Raw genomic sequence first — 20,602 nt, 5'->3', positions numbered from 1 at the left:
TCAAATAATGAATACATTTTAGATAATTTTTTTAATCTGAAGACTTTTTTGGCAAAACTGACTGGAATATATTCCACATGCTGTGAACTTGAATGGGACCTGTATTTAACATTCTCTGATGTTCCAGAATAAAATTCCAAGTGGGCTCTTGTTCACAAAACGTTTTGCCACAGTAAATTTGTTAGTCTTTAAGCTGCCATCAGACGTAAGTTAACCAAATTCATTAATAGTCTTCCATATAGTCTTACATGTCAACACAGTTCTGTGCAAACGGTTGTTTTAGAATAATCTGAACAACAACAACATAACATTTGATTTATATACTGCCCTTCAAGACAACTTAACACCCACTCTTAACCACTGCACCAACTTACAATCAAGCGTCTACACGGAAATCCTTATGGGATAGTATCATGATTATTACTGTTTCTAGTGCTTTTCCAACTAGAGTGCTTACTTTATGGTCATCTAAGACTCATGCAATATTATACTATCCAGATGAGTAGGCAGGGTTACATAGGTGAGGCAGACAGGAAATACAATTCTTCTTGCTTACCACTAGATGGCAAAGTCTAACTGGACAGCAGTACTCGGGTTCCCACAGAGGCCAATGCAGTTATGCAGCTGTCATTCTTATTAAATGGAAAGTTCAAAAATATAGGTGAGTAAAAGTTCAGAAATTAAAAATCAAAATAAGAAGCACATTGAAATTTGAAAATTATTTGAATAAGAAAACTTCTCACTGATTTGGACCCTTCTTACTTGACATGATGGATATCACATAGATTTTCTTGAAAGTAAATACCACTGTTCCCAGAGTTATGTTTGAAGGTGTGTATGTTGAACCTAAAAAGAAATCGGGCCTAGTCAGTGACTGGATCCCTGTGTGTTCTGCTTTGATATGTTCTGTGATAGAACATAAATATAAAAGTAATTAATAAGTATATAAATGCCTCTTTCAATCTGATAGAGCCACAAGAGTTTGCCTGGAGCAAATATCTTACTACTTTTGATTGTTTCCTACCCAGTGAAATTATATACAGAAGTATGCTTTAATTTCCTGGCTGATTGGCTAACAATTGCATCCAAATGTTGAATTAATAAACAAAAGAGTTAAGTCACCTGTATTGACAGATTGCTAGATCTGGACATAACATCATAAAACTTCGTTCAATAACATACGATATATATCTTGCCAACTGGCATAATATAAAATATCTGCAATTTCTTTGATAGAAATTAACATTGTGTTACTGTATGGATATGAAAGAAAATGATATTAATGATTATACTTTTTTGTGCTTTTTTCAAAACCTTGTTAGGCGACAAAACATGACCTCCAAAGCAAATTGTTCTGTTCTTCAGTTCTACTGAATAAAATTTATCTGATACTTTAAGTAAATACAGTTTTGGTTGAACTTTTTGGCCAGTATATTCACAAGGTATAATTAATACAGATCAGTTATCTAATGACTTGTGGAGCCATTAAGCTTTACAATGCAAAAGAACCAACAATATAAAAAGACTGCCATACCTGTAAGCGCATGATGAAACAGCTATACCTTAATTATAAAACAGAAATAGAATGAGGCATTGTTGAAGAACTGTAGAATTCTTGCCAGTACTGAAAGTAAATCTGTTTACGGCCATGCCCTGGCGGTTATTTGATATGATATAACATGCCTAGAGATGCTTAAAGAGCATATTCCATTAAGAAATGAGCAAACCAAAAATATTTTATTCCCCTTTCTCTTTCTCCATATGTGTTTAAAGATGGCATTTACACATTTGAAACCCAATTTCTGTGTTGGTTATGTTTAGTTGATTCACAGAGCAGTCCTAAAACAGGTCTACTCAGAATCCTACATAGTTTTTTTCAGTGGTGATTACACCCATTAAAGAATTAATTTTAAAAGATACAATCTTAAGGACTGACAGGGCTTTTTTTCTGGTGAAAGAGATGGGGGAACTCTTACCCAGGGCAACTCCCAGGAGGAAGTGCTGCACCTGTCAGTACATGCTTCCAGGACTGCGCAATGACATCACTTCAGGAAGTGACATCAGCATGCAGGCAGTGGCTGTCCCAGGAGTGATCCCGTGCGCCACAGGGGGGCAGATTTGGCTTAGATCAAGCCAAATTTGGCCCAAATCAGGCCTAAATCAGCCCTGAACGAGCCACTGCTGTGCAGGGGTGCACTCCACTGCCCAGCAGTGGCCAGATCCAGGCTATATTGGACCAAAACAGGCCCAAAATGGCCCAGATTGGGCCCAAATTGGCTGGAGTGGGCTGCTGCTACACAAGAGAGCACTTCCTTGCCCAGCAGTGGCCCGATTCTGGCTGTTTCAGGCCCAATCCTGGCCGTTCAGGGTCCAAACTGGGCCGAAATGGCCCGGATTGGGCCCAGATCAGCCTGGAACGAGCTGCTGCCCCATGGGAGAGAACTCCCCTGCAAGGCAGCAGCCCAATCCTAGCAGTTTTGGGCCCGAATTGGGCCCAAAATGGCCAAAAGGGGCCCAAAATGGCCAGGATCAGGCTGCTGCTGGGCAGGGGAGTGTTCCAGGCCCGATCCTGGCCATTTTGGGCCTGATCCTGGCTGTTACCTGTCCTAAATGGGCCTGAAATGGCCCGGATCATGCCCAAATTGGCTTGGAATGGCCCACTGCTGGGTGAGGGAACCCTCCTCCACTCAGCAGCGGCCCAATCCTGCCCATTTTGGGCCCGATCCTGGCCATTTTGGGCTCAAAATAGCCCCCAAATGGCCGATACAGGCCCAAAACGGCCCAGATCAGGCCCAAATTGGTCTGGAGCAGGCTGCTTCTGGGCAGGGGAACCCTCCCCTGGTGGCAACAGCCCGATCTTGGCTGTTTGGGGCCCAATCCTGGCTATTTTGGGTCCAAAATGGCCCTGATCGGGCCTGAAATGGCCTGGAGTGGGCTGCTGCTGGGTGGAGGAACTCTCCCCCCACCCAGCAGCAGCCCGATCCTGGCCGTTTCGGGCCCAAAATGACCAGAGCATTTTAAAAATACCCACGAGTTGTGGGTATTCAAAGAGGTGCCAAAATGCCATTTCAGGGCGTTCCGGCTCAAAAAAAAAAAAAAAAAGCCCTGCTCACATAGCCTTCACTACAATCCTGTGCAGAATTTCTTCAGTCTAAGACCATTGATTTCAATGTATTTATATTGGAAAGACTCTGAACAGGATTATATTGTTGCAGTGTAATCTTAAAACAGATGTACCCTTCTAAATCATTTGAAGTCAGCCAGTTTTAGGAGGATGTGACTCTGCTGGGATTGTATGTTTATCCTCTTAAATGCAGCTGGAACTTGCATGCATATATTCTTTTCATATGCAATGCACTGACCTGTAATTAAAACCGAAAAATTGCTTGTAAATGTGAAGTATTTTTGGTTTAGCAGAGTGTGCATAAGGCTTTGTATGGAAATCCTAACCTGTCTGAGTCATGCAAAGGTGCAGCTAAGCAGTAGCTTAATGATAGAAGTAAATTCCCCCTCTTCACTGCATCAGTGTAGTTATTAATCCTCAGAGGATCTGCAACTCCAAGAATTAAGTTTCCTGGAGTTACAAGTGTGGGGAGGCAAAAGTGGGAAGGTCCTATGACCAACAGTGCTTTCCACTGATACATCATGGAACTCAGCCCACTGTGCTATGGAAGTCTGTATTCTGGAGGTTAATGGATGTGGGTTATGTTTCAGTATCCAAAAGGGGCAGAATGTTTCGCAAGTAAATCAAGCAGAGGTTTTTGTACTGTGCTATGTTGGGAACATGGGATGTGTTGTAAAACATCTGAAACAGCGATGAATTAGTGCAAATGCCCATGGATTACTTTGGATTAATAAAATACATGCATATTCCTCAAGAATTAAAATAACCTCTTCTGCTCATCTCTCAAAGAAATCTGTAGTGTGATGTGGGTGGCTGCATCCACAATAATCTCCCACTATTCCTTTGACACCAGAGCACATTATGACTCAGTACTTGGTTAGTCTGTACTTTTCACTCTTTTTTTCTATGAGATAATGCCAGCGCCTACCTCTCAGTTACCAAGCATGCTAATTTTCCATAACTGGAATGTCACTAAGAACATAAAGGAAAAAAAGGTTGCAGCTGATGTTCTTTGAATGGTCATTTGGTTTCCCTGTGCCGGCTTCTACCTATCCCTTCACTTCTGAGAGTTCTGCACACTGTGATCTGAGGGAGTGGGAATGTGCTCACCCCTCCAGTGAAGGTATGTGCAGGAATGCAAGGGTCTCCTTGGAAGAAGGGACTTGAGTGCCAGTTTCTCTGGAGTCACTTCTGCATCTGCACAGAACCCTTTTGTCTAATTGCATAGATGACCACTTGAAGAATATCAGTTACAAGTAAGCAACCTTTATGGTTTTTTGTTGTTGTTTCTCTTTCCCTTTATTTTTCCTTAGGAAAATTAAATTTCTATTTAAAGCAGACATTAGGTCGAATCCACATTACTCATTCTAAGTCGCATGTTCCCTGCATTCCCCACGCAATCCCGAGTGCCGTTCACATTACCTCATTAAACAGACGCATTTCATTCGCATTTCTCCCGAATATGTGGTCACAGGTTTTCAACAGGAGTTTCACGGTGGCTGTGAACGGGCCAATGCGCAATTTACGCGCTTTTTTAAAAAAACACCCCCCTTCCTGTCTCTCCAGCCGTTCCGAGAGTTCCTATTGGCTGATTCAACTTGCAAGTGCTCCGTAGTCTGCAAAAGACTGGTTTTGACTTCATAGCATTGGATTTATTGATTATGCTGTTTCTGAATCAAATCTGGTAGGTTGAAAAATCATTTTGGGGTGAATCCATCCTCAGAACGGACTTGCGAAACTTCCTTTTCAACTGTTTTTTATTTTTTTTATTTTATATTACTGTAATATCGAAATTATGAAATATTGAAATAATGACACTCCAAGGAAGTGAAACTTCAGTAAAATTCAGGCACTGAACTGTCCTGCATAGGAAATGCCCACGAAAGCTTCCCACATGCTTCCAAATTTCCAAAAAAAAAAAAAAAAACCAGGAGAGAGCCATCAGTGCTGTCAGTGGGGGAAAGAGAGGCATCATTATCTTCAATGATGTTTCTTTATAAGGCAAGATCGAAATAACGGAAAAGTGCGCTCAAAAAAATAAAAAAAATGGGCGGGGAAAAAAGGTCCCACCCAAAAAAGCGGTTTTCGAGCGGCCGTGTGACTGGAGGGACGCGCGAGAAAGATGGATTGGAAGCAGGAATGTGAACGAAGAGGAAAAAATCGCGGATTGGAGGCAAACAGAAGATATCCGATAAACATGCGGATTATGGGTGAATGTGGATTCGACCATTAGTCTCAGCTTCTGATATTCCCTAAACCTACTTTATTCCTGTTCCTTCTTCAGATCTATTTTTAGCCATATTCCTGTGTGTTTAGTTTATTATATATCATCAACATTATTTCTCAAAATCTATATACTGTCGCTGTCAAGTTGGTTTTAGCATTTGGACTTCAGATTTTCAGTTGTCAAACGGTTGTAATGAAAGATACAGTATGTTTCCAAGATGAGTGGTTTTGCAGGTATAACTTCAGTTGCATGATAGGGGAGATATGTGCAATATCAGAGCAGCCATTCTCAAATTTTATTGGAATTAGAGATGAAAAAATTCTGAAAATATTGAAGTGGTGGGGGGGTGGGAAATCTGAAATTGTGGAAAATATTGAAATATATGCAGTATTTATTCGCTTTTACTGTTTTAAAAGTGTGAAATACATCATATAAAATTATGGGAAATAAATTACATTGAATGGCATTGGACCTCTGTCTGAATATATATACATACGTTTGGGTTGTTAACATATACATTGGGAAAGTGATCACCATTAATTTCAATGGGATTTGCTTTTGAGTAAACATGTATAGAAGCAGATTGCAAGTGTTTATGACAACAAAGAGGAAATGAAATAATATTAAATGCAATTACAATTAATATATCCTTGAAGACAATATTGCTCCTATAATCAGAATCAATGCTCCAATGGACTTCCATCTAGATCTTCAGATCTTTAAGAATATATATGGTTTGCATGCATAGAAAGAAACTTTGTCAGTCTTTCCACTCCTGATTTTTCTTTGATTGTGTGTATTTCTTGAGTTTTCAAATATGAATTAGTTGATTTTACAGTGCAGAGAATGAAAGGATCTGTTGCAAGTGAACATTCCAGAATGGCGTGTCTGCACTCTATAGAGTGCCTTTGAACGGCCTCATATTTCCTATACTGTATCTGACTTGCTTGCATTAATGTTCAGATTTGCATAGGAACTTACATGCATAAAACCTGTTATGTATAAGCCCAGTCTGCCTCTACTCTGACAGAGATAACTTCAGAAAGAGAATTAAACATGGGAAACACATCAGTCTCACTTTTCCTTTTTCTGAACAGCCACTTAAGAACTTGCTTCTGTTCATCTTCTGCAGCTGGTGCTTATGATTCAGAACAGCTTTCTAAATGATCTCCATTCTCCGAGGTTATGGGCTAGATTAATATTGTCAGGGATAAATCAAGGGCTATTAGCATTGTTGTAACCTCAGATGAATGATCATCATTTCACTGAAAAATAAATCATTGTGGTGTGTAATCACAGATGGTAATTAGTGAAACTGTTAAAAATAGTGAAAATATAGTGTTTCGGAAAACATTTTGTTGTAACTATTATGTTTAGTAGTCTGTGTCTTAATTATGGTACAATAGTGAAACATAATCATATAGAAAAATCCAAGTGTCTCACAGCTATGCCTCAGTGTGGTTAAGAGAAAGGAAGTACTGGGCAAGTGAGGCTATGAGCCAAACCACAAGTGACGTCTTACACAGGTTGGACACTAGTCGGCTTCCCTCAAGTTTTGATGGGAAATGTAGGCGCCCTGGTTTTACAGCTTGGCTCTCCATTACAGCTGCAAGACCAGGATGCCTACATTTCCCATCAAAACTTGAGGGAAGCCGACTAGTGTCCAACCTGTGTAAGATGTCACTTTTAGTTTGGCTCTCAGTGGAGGAGCATAGGTGGTAGGGTTTTCTTCACCCCAGTCCTGCTCACAACTGCTGTTCCACACTCTGAAGCTATAGTAGTCAAAGCACCTTTGCACACTCTGTGGATGGGAAGTTGTTCATTTTTGTACACTCCCCCCCCCCTCAGTGCAGGGTTTTTCACCCCAGCCTATGTGGCTTTGGGGGGCTTTTATAAAAAAAAATTAAGTTACATATCATTAAAGCTTGTTATAGTGATATGATCACTGATTCTTTTTAAGGTGGCTAGGAAAATGCAGGAAAAACTACCATAGGGATATTCTATTGCTGCTGTGAATGCAGATGCAATTTGCAGCCACAACAGAATAACAGAGAAAATTGTCACAGTACGGATGGAGCTTGTTTTTAGTGGGTCAAAACTGTCTGCATAACTTTGGGATAACGGGACTGAGATGCAGAATATGCTAGTCTATGATATTTGTTACAGAGAGAGCACATATATGTATCTCTTGCTTATTTCAAAGGTAAGCCTTCAGTCAGGCTGAGCACACACAACTTCACTGTTGTTGAAGGAAGAAGTGTCACATTGTATTGCGATGCTACAGGAACTCCATCACCAGTTATATCTTGGATTTTCAATAACCTTATTTCAAAACATGAGGTAAGAATTTTATCTTAAACTATGGGAATCTGCAAAGCCAGTGTAACTTTTCTTAGAGGCATAAAAATTACTTTTCTCGTTGTTTTTATTTCTGCTTTGAGCCCAGATGTTACTTTTACTTAAGGATTGCCTTGATTATATACCATTGGTGGAGAATAGTGATCCAGTTATGTGCCTGCATCTTATATGATGTCTTTCTTACATCGTGATAATGTAGAATTAAATCTGAATTGCCAAGTGTATTTTCCTGTAGCTTGATTTAGCTATGAATGGGAAGATGCGGCCCATGTATGGCTCTTTCGTTATAAACTCTGCAAATGGATCAGAGACCCTTGATCTTCCCACTGTGAATGTCTCCTAGATTAACAGCTTAGTATGATGCCAGCAAAGAAATAAAGCCCCAATGAGACAAGAGGCATCCCCCACAACTTAGACCCACTTGCCGATTTCACGGGCTTAAGGCTTCCCATTCCTTCCTGCCAGGTATGATCATCTCTGTTCCTGCTGGCAGGAAATGCACTTTTCAAATAATTATTCAAATAATTCTAGCTCTTTTCTTCACGATTCTTTCCTTTTGTACACTTCTCTGTATTTTTGTATAAAATTGATAACATTCATAAACTTTTGTTCACTAGAAAGAACATTCATAAAACTGTTAGCAGGCTTTTAATGGCTGTCATTTCAGCTATTGGTTTAAGAGGTCTCCAGTAGAAATGCAGTGGGGTTCATGACTTCTATTTAATAAACTCTTAGTGCCAGTAACAAGCTAGGTGCAAGTACCATTGGGACCAGCTTGCTGTACTGGTTAGAGTGTTGGATTAAGATCTGGGAGACCCAGGTTTGAATCCCCACTCTGCCATAGAAGCTTGCTGGGTGTCCTAGGGCTAGTCACACTCAGTCTAGATTGCCTCACAGGGTTTTTGTGGGAATAAAATGGAGAACAACGATGTAAACCACTTGGGGTTCCTGTTGGGGAGAAAGGCATGATAGGCTCTAATCTGCCCATTCTCAGTGAAGTGATTAAGAGAGCAATACCAGACCAATTCCAAATCTTCATGGATAGCTCATCTGCTCTAGACCTTTTTCAGTCTCACTTCAGGCTGGGATATGGGACGGAGATAGCCCTACTAGCTTTAGTTGATATCCTTCAACTGAATGTAGACAGACACCATGCCTCTTTGTTGCTACTATTAGATTTACGCGCCCCCTTTGGTACAGTGGACCATGCCATCTTGTTGAGGCACTTGGAGGCCGAAGTAGGCATGAAGGGATGTGCCTTAAACAGATTTAAAAGTAACGTAAAAATGAAGTAAATAAATACTAAAAGCTTTTGCACCCCCACATCCATCAGCTCATGTGTTTCCCAGCTCCATTCTTCAAAGAATGATGTATATCATTATTTTAATTTTTCAGCCCCAAAGTTTTCACAGAAATGAGACAAAGAGATGATAATAATAAATAAGGTATAGTTTAATATTCTATAGAGGTGACTCTTAAAAACAGTTCCTTTGCAGAAGATGGCAGTTCTCCCCATGGAAGTTTACTAATATAAGTTTACTAACAAAGAAAAAAGATGACATAAAGAGTTGGGATTTTTTTTTAATTGTAAAGAGAAGGGAAGCATTTAAGGGAATATGGATTTTAAAGAATGTTTGCTTTTATTGTTTTGAATCTTGTATTCAAGAACCATTTCCAATATTCTATAATTAGCTGTCAATTTCTGAAAAGAAGTGTAAACTATGAAATTATTGCCCTGTCTTTGAGCTCCTATACTTTACAATTCTATAGGCCAAATTTTAAAGTTCTTTAGGGCCTATAAGAATTCAAACTAAAATATTTTGGTCCCTCTTAAATTCCATGGTTGTACGTTCTCCTATCAGATAGTATGGGAACACATACCAGAAGTCCAGCGTATCCATGGCTTGAGAATGGTAATATATCTTTGCGCACAGAGTATACAGTGATTGATTGCCTCCAATAAAAGGAAGGTCATAGTTGGTCTGCAAATAGATCTCCATTTCTCTTTGTTCCTGGCCTGCTTCCCAGAAAGCAAGTCTGTCTAGTGAAAAAGAGAATACATAGCCAGAGACGAAAATATCACTCTTCAAACTGACAGGCACTTTATTAATATTAAATAAAATAATTCTGTACATTTAAGTTGAAATAGCCAGCCACCTATTAGGTAGGGAGCTTTGGAGGCAAGACTGAATAGGATCTGGGAAAGATTACCTGTGCTTGCTTCCAAGAGGCTTATCAAGTTATCCCTCAGGTGGCCCTGCACTGGGTTCTACTGCATCTGGGTTCTAATGCATCTGTTGTGTTTATCGTGACAGGATTGGCTTGGCATGCATTACTGAGACCTGCATAGGTGACCAGGGGAGGGTAGATCTGTCTCACTTGGTCCCTCTGGGATTCTCAGTGCAGCAGCAGCAGCCAAGTCTTGGTCATAAGTGAGGTGAAGTCACAATGTTCTCTTGGAATACTGTCACCCCCACCAACAGAACCTCAATTTTGAGTGTATGTACTTGGTGTTAGGTGGCTTTTTAATAGCTGAGGTGTTGTTGGTGTACTCTTCTTCACTTTGGTCCAGCAATCGTCTTGCCTAAGCACCTTGAGCTGGTTTTAGGCATGATAGTGTGGTCTTTGAGGCTGTTAATGCTCAGGTATTTCAACATCAATGCCAGCAACTCCTTAATAGGTATAGCTCAGGGTTTCATGGGAGCAATGGAGCAGTATCAATACATCTGGTCACCTGCCCATGTGACATGTCATACACTGGATCTGGTTTTCTGTTCTGATTTAAGGTCAGATGGTGCAATGAAGAGTTTTTCAATCCTTTTCATGGATTAACTGTCACCTGATGAGGTTCAGGCTCTTGTATCTTGTAATGCCTGTGTAGGTGAGAAGCCTATGAAGAACATCTGCCCCTGATGTTTGATGAGTCCTAATAGATTTCTAAGAGCACTTTGGAGTTTCCCACTAACATGGCAAGTGCTCCTATCCCTGGTCAATATTTGGAATACACAGATGATTTTGTCAGTTGACATGGTTGCTCTGAGATGTTTGCTCCCAGACTGTACAGTACATTTGATTTGCTGGTTTACTGGGGAGCTGAGAACAAGTGGAGTGCAAGCGGAAGAAATTTTATGATGAACATAAACACTGGCTACAGCACATTTTCATTCCTATTCTGTTTCTGAGATGGTAGTAAATCGTACTTAATTCTTCACCACGTTTCATATACACAAAGCTCTTGCACGTTGTGATGGATCTGAGTCATCCTTCCTCTGGGAATTCTATCACAGATAGTTCTGTAGTTCACTTTGGCAAGTTCACAGTTTACTGATAAAATCACTCCTATCTGTCATAAACTGGATGTAACTGTTTCTGCAACTCTGTGTCGGAATGAGTTCTCTACACAGTCACAGTTGCACTTGCTTGGATGAGTTCACACTATTGTGGCCGAAGGACATAGACAATATGCTTGGAGGTGTACTTCATTAATTCTTGACATTTGCCTCTCTTGGCTTTTAATGGTGAGCTTGATGGGTATGCCAGTCTTGTCTCTGTCTTTGACTTCTTTGAGGGTGGGAAACATTTCTACTACCTTGAAAGTGATGGTTGTAAGGACCTTCCTGAAGAAACCTTCTTTAGACCTAGTTGATTTAAATAACTACCACTGTGTGACAAATGTCTCCTTCTTGAGCAATGTGCTACAAGCTTACCTGGATGAGACCAATTCTGTGGACTCATTTCAACTGGCTTTAGGCCTAGTTTTGGTATAGAGATTGCCTTGGCTATTCTGATGGACAGCCTTTGCAGTGGGGTAAACCCTGTCGATTCTCCTGCCCCTTTCAGTGGACCGTGATACTACCCATCAACCGTTGGTATCTTTCTAGTTTGTCTGACTAAGTTGGGGTACTGTACTCCAGTGAGTTCTGCTCCCGTCTCTCAGATCATTACTGAAAGGTACTGCTGTGGATGACTGATCAACACTAGAATTTGTGGCATGATACCTCGAGGAGTTTCATCCTTTCCTCCATCCTATTTAACATCTAAATGAAGCCCTTGGGAGCAGTCACCTGTGGATTGGGAGTATGATGTAGTTAGTATGTGTGAGACACTCAGCTCAATTTCTCCTTTTCGTATGAGTCAGGTGAGGCATGCAATGTTGTGGATTTGTGCTTGGAGATGATAATGGGATGGATGAGAACTAATACATTCAAATAGTCAAAACAAGACCAAGGTGCCATTCTTGATGATAAAATTGGTGGACAGATAAAGAGACAGTTTTTCTGTATTGAGGTCACACTCCCTCTAAAGAATGCATTTAGATCCTGAGTTACAGATAAATGTCCTCAGTGGCACATAGTGCCTTTGCTCAGATTAGGCTGGTGCATCAGCTGCAGCTTTTCCTCAGAAGGCATGATTTGGTCACAGTTATCTGTGTTCTGATAATATATTGGATTATTATAATGTTCTTTACATGGGGACAACATTTGAAAAAGGCTTAGAAGCTTCAAGAGGTAAAAAACCTGCCAAATTACTATCAAGGGTTTCCTCTAGAGGCACCATCATAACAATTGTGAAAGGATCTTCACTGGTTTCCTGGTTACCCCTGAACTCAGTTCAGTAATGTTGGTTATTGCCTTTAAAACTCTAAACTTAACGGATTACCTTCTCCCGAGTTCCCGTCCAATAATTAACATTCTCCAGACATGCCCTTCTCAGTGTGCCCCCACCTTCAGAAGTAAAGTGGGCAATCACAAAGGGAAAAGCCTTCTTTGCAGTGTCAGCCTACTGATAGAATTCCATTCCAGGCTGGTAGGTTTAGATTTAGATATTCTTTACAGTGGAAGAGTTCACAGGAGGAGTTGGTAGAGCAGATCTTTCCATACTTTACCCTTCCCAAGAAGCCTGAACTTTGCTCCAAAACTAGGCAAGTCTGGGCTCCTGCTTCAGCTGGAGATGTCTTGCCCCCCACTGGTTCTCCCCACTGCTGCTCAGTTGTGCAGAGGGAGAAAAATGAACACCCATTGTTCCCTGGGGGAATAGATGAGTGGCCATTGTTGATGCCCTCATGTCACTTCCTGTGCAACACAGAAGTGATATAATCACAACAGGAGATGCTCTCACATTGTTTGTTATGTGATAATGTCACTTCCAGGTCATGCTGAAAGTGATGTTGCTGGCAAGCCCCCCCCCCCCCCCCCGATAAGCACCTGCGAGTTCCCTCGGGCTGGCAACCCTACCCACAGCTCTTCTCTGAGGAGTGTCTTGCATGCAAAATGAAGCTCATGATGGTGAACTGCAGCAATGATGGGGAACTAGGAAAATCCACTCTTTCCCTTTCTTCTGCTTGTGGCTTATATCAGCAGAGGAGGGATACAAGAGGTGGTTTTACCTGATTGCCCCAGCAGATGCAGGAGCCCATCCTGTGGCTCATTTTGCTTGTGATGTTCTCCCAGTCCTCAGAGAGTTTGGGACAAATGGCAAGCTACTTGGGGAAGGGGAAGAAAAACAATGATCAGCTATGTTGGCTGCTTCTAAGAACACTTCTGCTAGATTGAAACCTTGGTCTTTTAATTATAATTCTCCACCCCCATCCCCTTTTTAGATGACTGCCAGCTTCCTTGTGACCCCAGAAGGACTGAGAAGATTGTATAAATTAAATACATTTTAATACATTTCTTAGCATTCTCAACAAGCAAATGCTCATTCTGTGGGAGTCGATAAGAACTCCATTCTAACCCTTTTTTTCCTTGCTATTCTTGTTCTAGATTGATACAAATAAGAACCCAGCTTCTCTTACCATAAAGAATGTCTCATCCAATGACAGTGGAGCGCTGATTTCTTGTGTAGCAGAAAATAATGTGGGCGAAGACCAAATTTCTGTTGATCTCACAGTGTTCTGTACGTAAATAGTCTTGTGTACAGTTTTAGCTAATAATGATAGCTAAATGGTATCAGTGGGGAGCACTGATTTAATACTTATTAATGACCCTTCCCCAAAGTGACACATTATTTATATAGTGCATATTTGCGTGGACTGAACAGAGGATAAGTCCTCCCCGCCCCCCTTTCTTAGAGCAGAACCACAAGTGACAAAAGGCACAGATTGGACACTTGTCAGCTTCCCTCAAGTTTTGATGGGAAATGTAGGCATCCTGGTCTCACAGCTTCACTCTCTGACTGCTGTCCAATGGACTTTTCAACTGTCACTTGTCCAACATTCCTCCAAGCTGCCTACATTTCCCATCAAAACTTGAGGGACGCTGACAAGTGTCCAATCTGTGCCTTTTGTCACTTGTGGTTCTGCTCTGTGTAGCATATAATAGTTAAAGCTATCTCTGTACTGACTTACCAACAAAAAACCTTCCCTGGAAATTTTTAAAAGGTTTCCTGAGTTCAAGGTGTATGTGAGGTTACTTAGCAAGATATTTGAAATTAGTGCCATCGCTACGTAAGTGGCTTTCACTGAAACTTTAGCTTTCTAATCTAGTTCAGTTTCCTAGTTTATGGTGGACAATTAGGTTTCTTTTTCTGTAAGAGCAAGAGAAAAGTGTTCTACAGACAATATATTTCAGGGTTCGTGCATAAATAAAGTTTAAGAAAGAATATTCTTCAAGTTAAGTTTTTTTGTGATTATTTTGTGTTCTGTTTTGAACAATTAGAACGTTAGAAATAACATTCAGTAGATTCAAAAGAGAAATTAAGTAAATGCCAGATGTATTAATAGTTTAGATAGAATAAACATAGTCATGAAGATGATAGGAAGGAAGCACTTGGTAATCAAAGGATATAAGCAAGTTAATGTCAGGGAATAGTGAAAAAGAAAGAATAAGCCATAGCATGAAATATCTTTTTGTTTTTGAGAAATCTTTTATTAATTAGACGTATGAAATATAAGACAAGTTTATATCAGTTTCTTAATCTTAAATTATTTAAAACATACTGATTAATATGCATAGAGAAAAATTCACAGGATACTAATGTTACTTTTACTGTTTCAATATAGTTGCACCAAATATCACATTTCTTGAATTGCCATATCCAGACCACCACTGGTGTATTCCATTCAGTGTTCGAGGGAACCCACAACCTACTCTAACATGGTTGCACGATGGAGTAAAACTGAATGAATCGGACTATATCTGGACTAAAATACATGTTATCAATCAGACTGAATACCATGGCTGCCTTCAGTTGGATAACCCTACTCATGTGAACAATGGAGATTATACCTTGGTGGCACAGAATCAATATGGAAAAGATGAAGCAAGCATTTCTGCTCATTTTATGGAAGATCCTGGAGGTAGTAAGTATAATTTTACTATAAAATCATTGAAGCATTAATTGTCTACTGTTTCTGTGCCCTTTCAGTTTGTTTAATGATGCTACTCAATTTAAGATCATTTGGTGGGTGGCATTCAGCTTTTTAGTGGAACTCGGTTAAGGGGTGTTTAGGGTATAAAGTATGATCTTTTAAATACTAAAAAACAAGGACATGCAAATTTAATAAAGGCGTTTTCTCAGGGTAGAAGATGATAGGTTGGTTTTGGCCAATGTCATTAAGCCAGTGATTGGACATCCATTACTGCTATCAAATGACCAAAATCATAATAAAGGTACTTCATATGGCATTGAAAAGTTAAAGATTTAATACTGTCTATGGAAAGCCATGCCTTGATCTGGATAGCCTGATCACATTAGATCTCAGAAGCTAAGCAGGGTCCTCTCTGGTTACTACTTGGGTGGGAGACTACCAAGGGAGTCTAAAGTTTACTATGCAGAGGCAGGCAATGTCAGTCTACCTCATTGTCTCTTGCCTTGAAAACCCAACAGGGTTGCTGTAAGTTGGCTATGACTTGATGGCCAACTTGAGGGTGTGACCATAACTGTTTCGTATAGCATTTCCTTGCTTCACTTTTACTCCAAAATTAATGGAAAGTTTTTTGGGGTGGGTGGGGGTGGGCTGCCAGTCCCCCCCCCCCCGTGAGTATGAAGTAACAGATACTGATTCCATAAATGCCACCTGCAGGTCATTATTTCTGGGATGCAGATGATACAAAGTATTGTCCTGCACTTGAACATACTGTTATCTAATTCTTTTCTTAACTTGCTACCTAGGGCTCTGGAGAGGAGAGGGGTGGGGGAGGGGTCCCCATGCAGCAGGTGCTTGCCAGCCAGCCAGCCAGCCAGCCAGCCAGCCAGCCTCCCTCCGTGCTTCTCTCATTATTTACGACAGAAAAGGCTGCAGTGAAAGTGCCATTCATTCCTTCTCTATGGCCTTCTTTAAGTATGGAGCTATACAGTGGGAGGATGAACTGTGTGCTATATTTCTAATAAATAGATCCCATGACTTTAGCAAAAATGCCTCAGTATATTGTAGTATTTTTGTTTTAGCTGTCCTATACTCAGATATTTTCAACTTATAAGAGCTCATTTTATTTGATCTATTTGTTATTTTATTTTTTTAAAAGCAGCAATATCTTGTTGGCCAATTGCTTCATCATTTTCTTTAACTAAAAAACATAACAAAATTGAAAACCATAAGAAACTCTAATGTGTAGGTTTGGAGTTTTTTTGCTTCTGTGATGAGCAAGACAACATACACATTATTATACTTTTTAAGTTTGCCAACTTCGAGGTGGGGCCAGGAGTTCGCCCAGATTAATAACTGATCTTCAGACTACTGAGGCGAGTTTCTCTGGAGGAAATATCAGTTTTGGGGGGGAACTCTTTGGCATCACATCCCTGCTGAGCTCCCTGCCCCTTCCCAAACTCCATCCTTCTCAAGTACTGCCTCCAAAACTCCAGGAAGTTCTCAAATCAGAGTTGGCAACTCTAATTTTGCTATATATTATAGTGCTGGCAGGGCATCCTCTAGATCTCAACATGTCAGTAACTCATCCTAGGTCTTCATGGTTGGATTATACTTTTCCTTCATTCCTCATGACTTGCCAAGTGGTACAACAAGTCTGCTGATGATATGAACAAGCATAATCATACCTAGCAAATTGACCTAAACGGGTACTTGCTTTGCTGAAGAAAACTAGACAGCTAGTTCAGCAGAGAGTCCCCGAAGAAGGCTGTTATCTTTTGGAAAAAATTATAAGTAGGAAGGGGAAATTATGTTACAAATTTAGAGAGGATATAGCAAGAAAAATGTTTGCAAAAAAATGTTTGATCTGTCCTAGGGACAGTAGTAAGCAGGTGCTGCAGCCTGTGGGAAAGAATTGGACCTCCTACATGTTAGAATGCCAGAAGATAACTTCATACATTTGTCCTAGTAATCCATTCTAGATGAAGCAATATTTTTGGCTGCTAAGCAACATCCTCTCATTATCTCACATAACCTTTTCCCAATGAAATATCCTTAACTTTAGTACAAATGGGCTTAAAGTGTTGCTGGCAAGGAAATGTAATGGGCTGGACAACATTTTTTGGACAAACCACACTCTACATAGACAGTGCTTCATTTCTGATGGTTCAAACACCTAACAAGGTTCTGGGCTTCGGGAAGACATGGCTTAGCTTATTCAGTGAAGGCCAAGCCTTTAAAAGTCAGAATAAAGCTTGTTTGTGTCTTGGAGCAACTGAGGTCAATTGCCTGATACCCAGAGGAGGGCAAATAGAAGTTTGTTTGTGCTAGTGTGGAATGCAGTGGGACTGAACTGGCCTTGGGGTAACTAGATATCATGTGACAAAATCTAAAGTGTCTTGCAATTTTTTTTTACATATATGGTGTACAGTTGTCAGCAAGTCTTTAGACTCAAGACTAATGAAGAGCTTCCATCTGATTCTGTGATCACATTTAGTTATATACTTTCAGGACAGAAACAAAATTAAACAAAAGCTGTAACATGAATGTATCTATCAGTTATTAAATATAATAAGGAATCATCATCATACGAGATCCCTAAGATTAATAATACATGAGTTCATCTTAAAAGCAGTAGAGCTAATAGTGTGCACTAGAATTCTGTCTAGGACCACATAATGCGTCATTTGCTAGCAGTCATTCTGCTGTGATAATGGATTGGGAGAACAAAGCAAAATTTCACTTGTTTCAGGTTACCCTTTAGAGGAGGCAGCTTACTTAATGTTACAAATATATGTACATTAAATAGCCAGTGACAGTACTTTGTCTATTTGACACAATTCAGTGCCACATACTATCAAGTCAGAGAGCCTGATTAGAAGTATTTAGCTAAAGGAATTGGGCACTAGGTCAGATGGGAGAGTACTTTGGTATTGATCGCTCTTGTTGAGTTCATGACACAGAAGGGATCTGAGAAAGAGATGTAAGCCAACAGATGGCAGCAAACTCTTTCATGCAGGTTTTTGAGGAAATGGAGATGAGGCAAAGGGGGGGTAGGTATTCTCTGCCCTTGATGGAGTTTCACTCTCCCTAAAGGTATATATTCCACGACTTACAAAGTTACATAGTTCAGCAACTGTCTTTGGCTGTCACTTTCTAAAAAGTTGCAGGTCCACAACACTTTCAAAGATGGTGCAGGAAAGCACCATGGAACCTCTTAAGCAAGCTCAAAGGGGTCTTCCAGGTAGGCACAGAGGGAATCTTGAACTGATGGTTTTTGAAAAAGTTTGTGGGGTCAAGCCCCTTTCCAAGGCCAGGTGGGACAGATCTTACAGGTAGGCACCACAGCATCTCACAAGCAAGCTCACAGAGGTCTTCCTCCACAGAGCAGAACTTGGTGGACTTCTGGTTCCCAGGCACAGATGTGACAGACTTTACAGGTAGGCACCACAAGCAAGCTCACAGAAGTCTTCCTAACAGGTGCCTGAAAATATATGGGCCTTGTATGCAACCCATAATAAAAGGCATTTTGCTGGTAAAGTAGTAAGGAGGCAATGAAGCAGGATACTACATATGTACCTTATCTTAATTGAGAAAGGTGCAGGCATATTTAAAACTTTGTGGATTTTTCTCATTTAAATGTATGGAGGCAGGGCCAGTCTTTTTAAATTATCTTAATATTTTCGGATTGCATTAGAGGAATAGTAGTTTCCATTGATTTATAAAAACAACCATTGCACATTGACTGTTTCTTGGTTTTGTATGCCTAGGCTCTTTTGCTTTCTTTGAAAATTCAGCTCGTGGGCAGACACTCTCAAAAGCCCAGAAATGCCCAAGCCACTTTGAGCTTTTGAGGCCTTCAGCTACAATAAAAACCCACAAACACACATACAAAAATAAAACAAGGCACCAAAAAAAAAATGACTGAGTCATAAACTGTGAAACTTATCAAATGGCAAAAAATTAACAAACATTTAAATCTGAGGCATCTTTTGAGCTTGAGGCCCAAGTCAAATAGCCCTCCTGGGCCCTGCTCTGATTGGCACTACATGTGGGCTAGTTAAAAGAATATGACGTGAAGTTAAATGGATTGGTGCTATTCAGATTATCTTTTTCTCTGAGAGTCCTAGAGCTTTTTTTTTCTTACAAAAAGTTGAGGTGCAGGTTATTATAATAAAAAAACTCATTGGTATGAATTTGTTTAGTCAAGCTGAAGAATGAATTCTGGATGTTATGAATATTGATTATTAATTTTTGGATATTCCAAAGACACAAGATGTATGCTGTGTTGTTATTATTCTTATTTTCCACAAAGATGAATTCAACAGTAAAGCATGATGTACTTACTTGGAATAGGGTAGACTTCGTTGGTCAGAGTCTGAATGGAAAGAAATACAAGAATTTTATATATCTCTGGAAACTATTAAGAAGTCCATTAAATATAAATTATTAAACGACTGTGTGTGGTGAAATTTTGGGCAGCTGTTGTTAAATTACATGACAACTAACTTTTAGGTTCTCCTCCCATGGGATGAGGGTTTGCTGTTTATGACCTAGGTTGTAAAATCAGTAAGAAGTAAAGTATAGTAAATATAAATTACATCAAACTTAGGACTTAATTCAATATAACATCACTTGTTTAAAGGCTCATGATACTTAACTGCAAAATACCACTTTCTGTGCTATAACTATAACCTCTTTTTTTCTTTTTGCTGTTTAGGTAGTCCATTCTATGACCATATCGGTTATATGGGACCTGGTATATTTTTATTTTCCATTTTATATATATACAAACGTTACGACTGCTTAAATGAATGAGACAAATGAAAGATGGACTTTTATGCTCAATTATGCTTAAGTTTCATTCTATTTTAACAACATTGCATATGTTCATTAAAGTCATAATCCAATCAGTGTTTAATACAATTTTAAGTCTCATGTATTTAAGTGAAAGATATTTCAGCATGCAATTATTCTTTCACAGAAAGTGCTGTTGTATTTGTTTTTATGATAAATTAGTATCTAAGAGTACGCTCGCTTAAAATATGCTCATCCAGCTTTTCCCATCCCATAAACCCTATAAAATACTACTCTCCGTTGATGGTGGGAATATGCTGTGCTCAGGTGTTGCTCAGAGATCAGTGGTGTCGTGTCATGACATAGTTGGGAGTTTATCAGGAGAATGTGTCACTGTTCCTGTAGCTTCTGGCTAGAAAAAACAAACACTTTATTACAGGAGTGTTGTGGAAGTTTTTTATTTTCAAGTTCTTAGGTATGTTTCAGATATAATGCACAAACCATTGTTTGATATTACATAAACATCAGTGGGTGCTTGCGCTCCTACTAGTTCACATTCTGATTACCCTTTATGATCAGGGAGCCAGTTTATTGACTGTTTTGCTTGGCTGCCTGTTCAGCACAAACAGGAAGCTTCTTGTTGTGTCCCAGCCTGGCAAGGAACACATGAAGAAGTTGAGGGAGGGATCAGAAACTGCCCTTCAACTGGTGCCCTAACTAGCTAAGATTCACCCTTCTGCCCGACCCCAAATTTCACTGGCACTCTGCAGAAAAGAGAGGACAATATCCC

General features: G+C 39.9%; 1 protein-coding gene across 1 annotated transcript in view; it reads left to right on the top strand.

The window, feature by feature from the left end:
- Positions 1–20,602, top strand: part of NTRK2 (neurotrophic receptor tyrosine kinase 2) — a 236,432-nt gene that overhangs the window by 51,696 nt on the left and 164,134 nt on the right. Inside the window, exons 6-10 of the mRNA XM_054987587.1 lie at positions 7,555–7,691; positions 13,472–13,604; positions 14,710–15,006; positions 18,402–18,455; positions 19,736–19,774. Of these exons, the coding sequence (XP_054843562.1) occupies positions 7,555–7,691; positions 13,472–13,604; positions 14,710–15,006; positions 18,402–18,455; positions 19,736–19,774 (660 nt within the window). The remainder of the gene's footprint in view (positions 1–7,554; positions 7,692–13,471; positions 13,605–14,709; positions 15,007–18,401; positions 18,456–19,735; positions 19,775–20,602) is intronic.

Source organism: Eublepharis macularius, chromosome 8 (assembly GCF_028583425.1).
Source record: "Eublepharis macularius isolate TG4126 chromosome 8, MPM_Emac_v1.0, whole genome shotgun sequence".
Classification (NCBI taxonomy): domain Eukaryota; kingdom Metazoa; phylum Chordata; class Lepidosauria; order Squamata; family Eublepharidae; genus Eublepharis; species Eublepharis macularius.
This window is presented reverse-complemented; position numbering and strand designations above follow the sequence as displayed.